The sequence below is a fragment of the Ceratotherium simum genome, chromosome 20, assembly GCF_057802395.1.
Source record: "Ceratotherium simum simum isolate JZ-2026a chromosome 20, ASM5780239v1, whole genome shotgun sequence".
Taxonomy (NCBI): Eukaryota; Metazoa; Chordata; class Mammalia; order Perissodactyla; family Rhinocerotidae; genus Ceratotherium; species Ceratotherium simum.
In genome coordinates, this window is record NC_141919.1 from 36,732,394 (window position 1) to 36,743,825 (window position 11,432).

At 42.8% G+C, this 11,432-nt stretch overlaps 1 protein-coding gene and 1 pseudogene across 10 annotated transcripts in view; one reads left to right on the forward strand and one right to left on the reverse strand.

Moving 5' to 3' along the window:
• Nucleotides 1-4,072, reverse strand: part of BNC2 (basonuclin zinc finger protein 2) — a 414,875-nt gene extending 410,803 nt beyond the window's left edge. For 7 of the 10 annotated variants that reach the window (XM_087444633.1, XM_087444632.1, XM_087444628.1 and 4 more), the window contains exon 1: nt 3,801-4,072. In XM_087444633.1, the coding sequence (XP_087300759.1) occupies nt 3,801-4,052 (252 nt within the window). In that variant the 5' untranslated portion in view covers nt 4,053-4,072. The remainder of the gene's footprint in view (nt 1-3,800) is intronic. The other 3 variants (XM_087444630.1, XM_087444627.1, XM_087444631.1) reach the window with 3 other exon arrangements.
• A 421-nt stretch (nt 4,073-4,493) lies between these two features.
• LOC147914405 (uncharacterized) lies at nt 4,494-7,742 on the forward strand (annotated as a pseudogene).
• Nucleotides 7,743-11,432: the final 3,690 nt, after the last annotated feature.

Below are 11,432 nucleotides of genomic sequence, written 5' to 3' on the forward strand. Positions count from 1 at the left end.
TCGTCAAATCATCTGCAAGGTAGAACCCTAGAAATCTTAGCTGACTACTTGACTGTTCCTGTAAGAAAGTTCTGTTGCTTCTATCACAGTTAAAAAAAAAAAAAAAAACCTACAATAGCCACCCCCATGCCTCAACACTAAGCAAGTATTCATTATCTACTCTTTTTCTGTGACATTCTGATTGCTGGACTGATTTTTTTTTAAACCTTAAGTATATCTAATAAAATCTTGAGGCTCCCTCTAGCTCTTCAGAGAGGAGTTTACTAACCAATGAACCAATGATTCTATGTAATTCCCATCCAACAGGAAAGATCAGAGGAGGCTGCCTCCCCTCCACACGAAATGCTGTTCTCAACTGTTTCTTGTAAGGATGTAGATGGTAAATGAGATCATCTGCAGGGGAATTCAGAAAGCACCACTCCTTATATCCACATCAACTTAAGAATCTATTAATTGCCTTCCACCTAAGCTTTATACACAAAATTCTATAGCGAAACCTTAACCTGTCTAAATTATGTGTACATTCCCAACTTAGATTTATCCATCTTGCTAAAATTAATTTTAATCTCAAAAAACCAATAACAACAAGCGTGAATATCTACAGAAATTCAAACTTGCGATCTGGTCTCAGTTTTAAAAATCCATATTTCAATGCAGAATCTCAAAAATTAAAAAAAAATTTATTGACAGTATATCTGTGGCGTTTATATAAAACAAAGATGCTGATGGTAATTTGTAGAAAACATTTCCATGTACCATAATATTTATACACAACAATAGTAATGACTTTTTTATTGTTTAATCTTTTCTGCTATTCAGTATTGGATATTTTGGAATTGTAGTTATTTAGAAGACTATAAATAATATAGCTGAAGTATGCCATTGATATTTAGTCTATCTTATAGTAGCCATAAAAGCTACAGTCAGCTGGCAAATCATTTCAAACAAGTAAATATGAAAAATGCTAAACAGAACTCCTCATACTCACTAAGACCATCTTTCAAATACTTAAGGAATATTTAAAATGGTGTGAAAACTTAACTCTAAAATTAAATATAAAAGGAACTACTCACTTCAAGTCATAACCTATTTTGGACTCCCTTAATATAAGAAATATTCCCAGGAACAACAACAAAAAGAATAGTTCCCTCCACTCCCCAACCCCCGCCCCTTTTTGAGCCAGTGTCCAATTTCTTCTTCTCTGAACAGCTGTATTATCCAACTTAAGTTGCTCTGCTAATTTCAGTCCCACAAGGACTAACTTGGAAGGCAAAAAAATACAAGAAAAGATCAATTTGCTGGGAAAGATCAAATGAGAAAACTGTGGGGACAGCACCAGGTCAGCGTGTGGAGAACTAAGCAGACCTGTTCTTCATTAACTGCGGCTCTCTGGGGATGTCACACACTACCTGTCCGTGGGCTTTATTGAACCGCCTAACCCGCCTCTCTGTTCCATTCTTCTGGGCCCAAGTGAATCATATCCTGCTGCTGACAAGTTAGCAGGGGACTGCGGCTACAACATGAAAGTACTTTTCTTTCTTGTCTAAATCAGGCAGATTTTTGAAAAGACGACACAGCATTGACTCGTGACATGGCAAGATGAAACGAGAGGTCTGGGCCGGTCTTGGAGCTGTGCAGATAAAAGTAATCAAATGACACTCCTGGAATGCAAATTGGCATTCTTGACTGCAGCAATTGCACAACCATGAAACATCCCTGACAGCAAGCAAGATTAGGACAAAATGTTATGTAAAGCACTGAACTCAAAAACTCTCACTTGAAAATTCAAACTGTAACACTTACATTTTAATACAGCAATAGTCAGCTCTGCTTTTGTCTGCTTCTTTTTGTAATCACATATCCCTGGCTGGCAGATATCTCACATTTCAGGGAGAAAAAAAAATCAGGTATTGGGAATGTACAACCGCTATTAATATTTACTTTCAAAGATCACGTGAGGTTGGTTCTTTTTCAAGTTTTGCATGCAAACACCACCAAACTTAACATTCTCAAGGAGGGGGGAAAGACAATTTCAGACTTTTCTCACAAGATACTCAACAAAGTTGACATTCAGGCTCAGTATTACTTCCCTCAGGTGAAGATACTCCTGTACTTGGCTAAAGTGATTGGCAATCTGGATTTTAAATACTCTGCTCTCCGGGAACAGAAAGAGTAGCTACAACTAAGAACTTCATTGAGCAGTTTAAATCAAACAGCTACAAATATAACGTAAAACACACATACCCTGTAAAGGTTCACAAGGGATTTTTGGGGTGATTCCAAAAGGTAAAGGAAGTTCTATTAACTTGTACAAAGTCTCACTCCTCTTGAGTACGTCTTCAGGTCAGATACACTAAGTAATAGTGCCAGAAATAAATTCCCCTACTTAAAGCATGTATCTGTGTGCAGTTACATCTGAAACTGCAGAAGACAAAGCAGTGGATGACAAATGGACTTAGCCACTGTTCAAAGTGATCAGTATTTGGGAATAGATGTGTAGACAAATAGTATATAGGCTGGGGGAAACGGGAAGAAAAATAATACCTACAACCGGCTCTTACAGTGTTCTTGTGTAAAATGCCGCTAGAAGAAAAACTCCCAAGCGCTAAACAGATATATTTAATATTTTGTTTTGACGCCTCCACTTAAACACAGGTTGCAACCACTGCAACTCTGCACAAAGTACATAAAAAATAATAAAACAGGCCACTTTTTGCCACTTTAATCCTGGGTACACAGGATAATTTTATGATGTCTTTTGTACATCAGTTTTACAACAGCTTGACTCTAGGGTAAATGGGAACCACCATAAATCGCACGCTGCTTTCAAAACCACTTTAATTTCTGTCAGCGTTGCTGTAACCACAGTCTTGGGCGCACGGTTTTTTTTTGTTTTTTTTTTTTTGTGTGCCTGCATTTGACAGTCGCATCTCCTACACTCCAGTCATGACTTTGATCACTGTTTTGAAACAAGAGATGTCACATTAGGGGGAAGGGAAGAGGAAAAAAAATGCCAACCCGCTATCTCCTTTTTTCTTACATATTCCATCTACATGCGGAACACAGCAGATCAGATCCCCAAGTGGGGGTAACAATAGCATTGGGTGGAAGCAAACTAAAAGGAAGGGAGTGGTCCAGCCCCATTTCTAACAAATCACTTCCCCGAAAGCGGACAGAGCGCTCATCCCCAGCGAACTAACTGCACGCTGCCTCGCTGCAGAGAAGTCGCTTCGAGTGGCGCGGCTGTGCTGGAATCTCGCTTCGCAAAGCCTTCCCATCTCCTCCACCACTTGCGCTTGGAACTTTTTTTTAAATCTCAGCCTCACTTGACAGAGAATTTCATCTCGGTTTTCTTTTTCTTTTGCCCCCTCCCAGAGCCCCCAATGCCACCGTGCAGTCAATGTGTAAGTAAAACAAACTGGCTCCTTTAGAATTGCACCTCGAAATCGCTCTCTCTAGGGTTTATTTTCCTGCCCTGCGTCTTGCACATTCTTTAGCAAACCTCCAGGAGCACTTCCTACATTTTCTTCATTTACAAAGGAAGCTTTCCCGAACGTGCGGGAGAGGGGAGAGGGAGAGCGAAGGTGCCGGGTGCGGGCGGCCGTGTCCCCGCCGCGCGGCGCACCAGCGCGCCCCGGCGCCCACGCCCCGCCGCCGCTCCCTCACTCGCGGGCAAGTTTTAAAAGTTATCGTGGGTCCAAAACACCTTCCACTCCGCCCTGAGCTCCCTCCAGCGCTCCATTCATCCCCGCCTGCCTCCCACCCCGGCCCGTCCCCACTCCCTGGAGCCTCCCGCTCACCTTTCCTCGGCAGCCGCGAGAGGGGGCGACCTTCACGGGCCCCCCGCACTCACACCTCCCTCCCACCTGGAGCTCTCCTCGGAAACTTGGGCCAAGTTTAGGGAAGGTTTCGGGAGGCCAGCAGGGGCCAAGTTGGACTGGGGGGCTCCTCTCCTGCCCGCCCTCCTCACCGCCCCGCTCCACCTCCCGCCGCTGGATGGAGGAAAACAGGGCCCCCGGGCGGCCCCGGGGGCACGCGGGCGCGGGGCTCATTGCCTCCGAAGTCTAGAATAAAAAGGAAGGAGGGTGGAAACTTCTTACCATCTCTGCATGCTGGTTGTCAAGTGCAGCCCCCGCCTCTTGGTCTCCTCTTAGCGGCCGCGCCTGGACCAGCCCCTCGGCCGCCTCTCGCTCCTTCTGTCTCGGCCTTTCTTTCCCTCCCCCTCCCGATTTCCTCCGGGCCGCCGCTCTCGCCGCCTCCGCCTTTCCCCGCCCGCCCGCCCGCGCGCGCCCTCGCCGCGGCCCCTCGGCGCTCAGGTGACTGATTTACACCCGCGCCCAGGGTCGCCCTCGCTTCCCGACTCGGAGCCTGCGGAGTTCCCCCGGCTCCTCGCGACAAAAAAAAGGAACGGACTGTCCCGGGAGGGGGCTGTTGCGGAAGGGCGGGGGGGGGGGGGATCGGCGGCCGAGGTGACCCAGGGCGGATTTGCAAGCCCCACAAGTTTCTCCTCTGTCTGCAAAACTGTCGGGACTACAATGTTGCTTCCCTTTTGCAAAATCAAAGTAGGTTAGTTTTTTGTTTGTCCTCCGATTTCTCGGGGTTTCGGGAAGAAGGATGTGTATTTCTCCCTCCCCCCGCCCTGTTACTTTTTTCCCCCCTGCTCTTGCTGGGGATGGAAAAACAACTTTGGCGCCCCCCGGGGGGTGCGGGCGTGGAGGTGGAGGTGGCCGGCTAGCACCCAGCTGTCAAAAAAGGGAGAGAGCGAGGAGGGGAGGCTGCGAAACGCCGAGGAAAGGGCGCGAACTTTATTCCGACTGCAGCAAACCGCGGCGTCGCTTTCCTTTTCGGGCACTCGCCCGGCTCCGTGCCCTGTGACCAGTTCCTCCTCCCGAGCCGCCGCCGCCGCCCCCTCCTCCTTTCCCCTTCCCCTTCGCCTGCTCCCCGGGGCCCGGCGCCCCTCGCCCCAGTCCGCCCAGGTGCCCCGCGCGCCCCCGGGGAGAAGGCGAGGGAAGCGGCGGAAACCCCAGGGGACAGAAACTCGGGACGAGAACGTGCCGGGCGAAAAGGCAACAAGTTGCGCGCAGCTGGGGGAAAAAAGTTTTTGGTGGCGGCGTGCTTGGTGCCGGCCCAGACGCCGGCTTGCGGCGAGGGCTTCCTTCCCCTTCCCCGGGTCTGGGCCGCGGGCCTCGGGCTGGAGACGCCGGCAGAGAGGAAGGGGGCTGCCGTCTCCGCGGGCGCCCGCGGGGGAAGACCAGTCACATCTGTGGGTGACACTCAGCCGACTCGATCGCCCTGCCCCGGAGACGCAAAAACGCAGGCGTCAGGCTCAGCGCGCACACGCCTGCGGCTGAAGGACATTTCTTAAATGCAGGCAAAACACACTACTGGGCCGAAAGAATGGGGGGTGGGGGAGGTTAAATCACCATCATCTTCCTAAGGTGCACTTTGTGCCAAAAACATCTCGGCGTTGGGCAGATTTATCATAGCTAGAGCAAACTTTCTGCTTATCTGACGGGAGGAAGGCACAGGTTTCAAGCGTCTCCCTGAGCACTTGGAAATCAGAATCGGCGAAGGCGAAGACTTGCTTGGCGGAACAACAGGTTTGCTTACCGGTTACTACTGAAAAGAGAGAATCATTCCTCCGTCCTTTCTCTCTTCTCTGAAGCAGAGGGAGAGAGAAACTGCTAGATTGCATTCAGAGGTCAGAATTAAATTCCTTTGAACAGATGCAGCCTTGGAATTACGTAGTTTTCTTTGATGTACAGTCTGGTCTTAAGTTTATTATAAATTTTCACAATAATTAAAAATTTTCGGGAGCCGTGACGGGAGACTGTGGCCCAAGTAGCCACAGCTGTTCTGAAAATGTAATTAGGCTTATTCACATGGATCCAGCTTTTTAACAGTGAGGCCACCGCACCTGCAGTTCTGTGTACTGATTGGGTCCAAATTCCTGACCAAATTTTTAGGCCCTTTCAAAGCAGATTTCAAGTCACTTGTGCGTTTGTGCATTCTCTGCATCATCTGGTCGAAAGGTTTGTCTGGTAAACACTTCTACCATATTATTTATAGTAAATACCTTAGAGTTTTAGGCACATAGTTCATTGGGAGGTTTCTAGTAGGAGACAGAAGATTACTTCTCTCACTACAGCATAAATCAAAGTATAGACTAGCTATCTAATGACTACCCATACATATATGAATGCATGTTATCTAAGAAGGCTTATCTTTAAATGATTTGATTAAGGTGTAGAGCGTGTACCTTATTCTGTAAACATAACTAACATCTTATAGTTTGTAGAAACTGATTACACAAGGGATAATGATGACTGAATGTGCATTCTGAGCAACTGAGGATCATCACAAGAATTCTCCAGAAATGAGCCAAGTTCCATTGTGTTTTCCTGTATCGCCGAGAGATGAGAAAAGCTAGTTGCTAATTTCAGAGTCATTACCCATACAAATCCATTCACACACTTACCGCTTTGGACAAGTGACAGACCAGCAATTGCCAAACAATTGTATTCACACAGTGCATTTTTGGCTGCGCACCTACACTGGCCAACAAGCAGAAGTTATTTCGCATCAAGCAACCTATAATTTACATTCCCCTGATTGGTTCCAGATCTGTCTGTTTTTGATGTTAGCATACAAACAATTTATGTGAGGCAAGATGTGTCTATTTGGGGTCCGGTGCTTTTCTGGAGAGTCATCATTATAAAGATGGGGAATGTGTTGGCTGGAGAGCAGCCCTTGGAGAAGGTGGAAGAATTTACAGAAGCCAACCCTAGCAGATAAGAGAATTCCACAATCTTTGATTTCCTCCAGTGGGTTTGTATGGCAATTCGAATAAAACCTTAAGTCCTTTTTGTGTCCTGCAAAACTTGAATGATCTACACCTGCCTGACTCAACTGTTGTTTTCCATTTTTCATTCCCCTTGTGGACGACACTAAAGTCACACTGGCTGTCTTTCCATTCCTTTCCCTTGCCAAGCTCCTTCCTGCTCTTTGTCCGTGCTGTTCTCTCTACCTGGAATATTCTCCCCTATTTTCCAATGGTTATCAGTCACGTCTCATCTCTAACTTCTCCTCTTCAGACTCCAAGTAGATCTTTGCTCACCACCTGAAACACCCCTCACACTTTCTCTCATTATTTTCTTTATATCCCTGAGCAATATCTGAAATTGTTTTGTTTGTGTGCTTATTATCTTTCTTCAATTAAAATGTAAGCTCCGCGGGGGCAATGGCTGTATCCGTCTTGTTCGATTATATACCCTCAGTCCATAAAACAGTGCCAGGCACAAAATAAACTCGTAGAAACATTGAATTAAGGAAGAAATGTAAAAATCATTACACTCTGTTGATGTTGACTTTAGAGCCAGACAAGTTCACTCCGGTAATACAGAAAAAAGAGTTCCATGTCTGTTGTTTTGGGAGATGGGGCAAAAACTGTTGATTTCCTGCACCAGCCATCCCCAAAGTGTGGTCTCAGCACCCCTTTTAGGGGCCCTTTTAGGAGGGCCGCGAGGTCAAAACTTTTTATTATAATACCAAGAAATTATTTGCCTTTCTCACATTCTTTCATGAGTGTACAGCGGAGTTTTCCAGAGACAATGTGACATATGATACCACAACAGACAATGCAGAAGCAGATGGAAAAATCCACCTCTCTTTTGTTATATCAGATGTTAAAGAGGTTTGCCAAAAAATGTAAATACCACTCTTCTCACTAATTTTTTTTTTGTTTTGGAAAACATTTTTCTTTTTAAAATATGTGTATATATTCATTTCCTATTGCTGCTGTAACAAATTACGACAAATTTAGTGACTTAAAACAACACAAATTTGTTATCTTATAATTCTGGAGGTCAGAAGTCTGAAAAGGGTTTCACTAAACTAAACAGATTCTTTACCTGCTGACACAACCACATGAGTGAAGCAAAAAGTGAATACATCAAAACAGCATGCAATTAAAATAAAGCAAACAGAGTGTGACCTGGTCCTCATGTCCAGGTGACCACATACAACGGGAGTCAAAACTTATAAGCACATGTAGCATTAGAATCTGCGATGTTGCAACTATGACATACAACTATCTACTGTGGCTTTGGGGGGAAAAAATAAATAAAATCTTTAAAAAAAAAAATCTGAACCTAAACTCAAGGTGTCTGCAGGCCTGCTTTCCTTTCTGGAGACCCTTGGGGAGAATCTATTCCCTTACCTTTTTTAGCTTCTACAGGCCACCCACGTACCTTGGCTCATGGTCCCTTTCCATCTTTAAAGCATGTAATAGCCAGACATGTTTTTCTCACGCTGTATCTCTCTGACATTGCCTCCTTCTTTCCCTTATAACTACCCTTGTGATTACACTGGCCCATCTAGATGATCCAGGATAATCTACCAATCTCAAAATCCTTAACTTAATCACATCTGCAATGTATTCATGGGTTCCAGGGATTAGGATATGGGCCGTTATTAGGGGCCATCATTCTGCCTACCACGGTATAATAACATATGATGGGTTTATTGTTATTTTAAATGAATTATTTAAAGTTTTTCAGAGTTTAAATTTCTGATACAATAAATATCAATAAGCTATTGTGCACATAAACAAAAGCTCTTTGTAATCTTCAATAAATTTTAAGAGGTCATAAGACCAAACAGTTTGAGAATCACTGGCCTGCAAAAGGGCGATATACCCTTCTTCCAAACCTCAAATTAGACTAGAGTGTACTAAACTGATTATGATGGCCCTCTCCTCTTTGCTGTGATTAGTTTAAGGATGGGCATGTTACTTAATTCTGGCCAACGAAGGATGAAGAGTCATAGGGGGAGGCTTGTGGGTAAGCTTATTTTACTCATTAAAACAAACAAAAAAAGATTGACAAGAAATAAATTGTCTCTTTTCTGCTCTGGATGTTAGTATGTGAGAATGTGGTACCTGAAACTCAAGCTGAATCCATGTTGTGACCAAGAGGGAGCCCAAACCTGGGATGACAAAGTAGGAAGATGGAGAGCACCTGAGCTCTTGATGCTGTTATTGACTTACTGAATTAACTAACCCCAGATGGCTTGGGACTGCTTGTTATGGGATATAATTAATCCCCTTATCATTTAGGCCGTTTTGAGGTTGCCTTTGTATTACTTGCAGCTTAAAGCTTCCTATATGTTACAGAGAAATGGTATGTCTGTGTCATGTTTCCAAGCAGGGAGTCCTTTCTATCATTTTCCATCACATTTATATATTTTTTCCAAATCTTGAGAAAAATCTGTCAAGAAATTGGTAAAATGGGGAAAGTATTATAATTCTCTTGTGAGAATTAAAACTTAATATAGAGATGTTGCTAGTTAAAATGAAGGCAAGAGCAGGAATTGCTGACACACAGATTTCAAGGTTATAGGTGACATTTCAAGAAGTGGTTACCATCTAATCAGTTTTGTTTGTAGTTGAGGCCGAGTTACAAGTGTGTGTTCATGGCCCTGTCTGCTGCTAGTGATGAGTCATTCTTGCAAATTAAATATAAGTGTATTTCCATAGTCTACACAGATCCTATGAGTTTGTTCCAAAAAATAACATGTTTTAGAAACCAAGTATTAGTCCTTAAGTTGACACGTGATTTTGTGTCGTGCTGTTAACCTTGATAGGAGATCCTGTATATTACGTTATTCAAATACTGGCAAATATATTAACAAAGGACTACAATTCTTTGTAAACTCTTTAACCAAAGAAATGCAAAGAGAAGGAAATATAAATATTGTTGTGGAAAAAAAAAAATCTGAACCTAAAAAAAGCAAATCAATTTCAATGTCAAAACCAAAATCAGGAACGACAAAATATTTTCATCATTAAAAAAATGAGTTTATGTGGAACAACATATACAATAATGCTCAACTTGAGGATGTTTTCAGAACCACGATGAACAATTTGACAAATATCAGCACAAAATGAAAGAGATTTTTCTACCAGTGGAAGCTTATTCATGTAACAAAGATCAAACTATCAGATAAAGCAATTAATGTTTTCTAAGTTTTAACATTTCATTTTAACAATAACTTTTAAATTTTAAATATTCATGGTTTGATCTTGCAATTTTTAATGTTTTTTATTTGGCATTTATGTTAATGTTTCTTTTCTTAGTGTTTTCTATTATTAAATGTCATCAAGTAAGATTAATTTTTACGTGTTATTTAAATATATAATCTCACAAATACATTGGTTCATAATACTACTAAACCATGCATTGATTATTACATTGTTTTTTACAGAAAACCTCTAACCTTATCACAGAAAAAAGGTTCACTATTTATGATTATGATCACTCAGTATTGTTTAATAATACATACGTGAAGTGTTATATAAAATACTGAATAACGTATGATTTTGGGAATCCCAGGAATTCCAATTCTCATTCCTAAATCCAAAGATTAATATCTGTCAGGAATTTGAAAATACTAGATATGTTTGTCATACCAAAGTATTTTAAAATTGTTCTACCTTAAAATATTTTTTAAATTCTGCATTATTTTGTAGTTATCCATTAATCATTTTGTGGATAAATGCAGCAATATTTACCCCAATCCCCATTCTCTTTGGCTCTCAGATACATTTGGTGTTGTTGATCAACTTCTTTCTAAAACTCTTCCCTCTAGTGGTTTCTTTCACACTCTCCTATCCTGGCTCCTGCCTTGCCTTTATCGCATCCTCTCCCCACACCTTCACACTCATTCGTCCCCACACAGTGTGAGAGTTGCCCAAAAGTCCGAACCTCCCAGTTTTTCTCCTCTTTCTTTATTATGGTCGTCTTCAATATCTGAACCATTCCAACTACAACCTGATCTCTAAATCCATTTCTATTTCCCCCAAATTCTAGTCACTTTGCTTATATTGTCTAAATGGATCTTGCTCATTGAATGTTCAGCAAATAGCTTATCTTCACCTCCAGCTTAACCTAACACTGGAACCATCAACAACCCTTGCAAATTACTCTTCCCAACTTTCCTTTTTCTGTCTTTACTGTTCTTTCATTCACTCAAGGGCAAACCTTGTATTCATCTTTGAATCACTTTTTCCTTGTCTCTATTTCCCCAATCAAGTCATTTACTAAATCATGTAGCAGTTCCTTGCATTTATTCCTCGTGTCCATCCATCCCCACTTCATTTGTGTGGCCACCATACTTTCAGGTTAACTATTGCAACAAATTTTCGGTTATACTCCTTATGTCCACCTTCCACCCCCATGCTAATCCATTTGCTGCCAGATTTTAGCTTTTTCAATTCTTTTTTTTTTTTTTTTGTCAGGAAGATTAGCCCTGAACTAACATCTGATGCCAATCCTCCTCTTTTTTGCTGAGGAAGATTGGCCCTGGGCTAACATCCGTGCCCATCTTCCTCCACTGTATATGGGACACCGCCACAGCATGGCTTGATAAGCGAT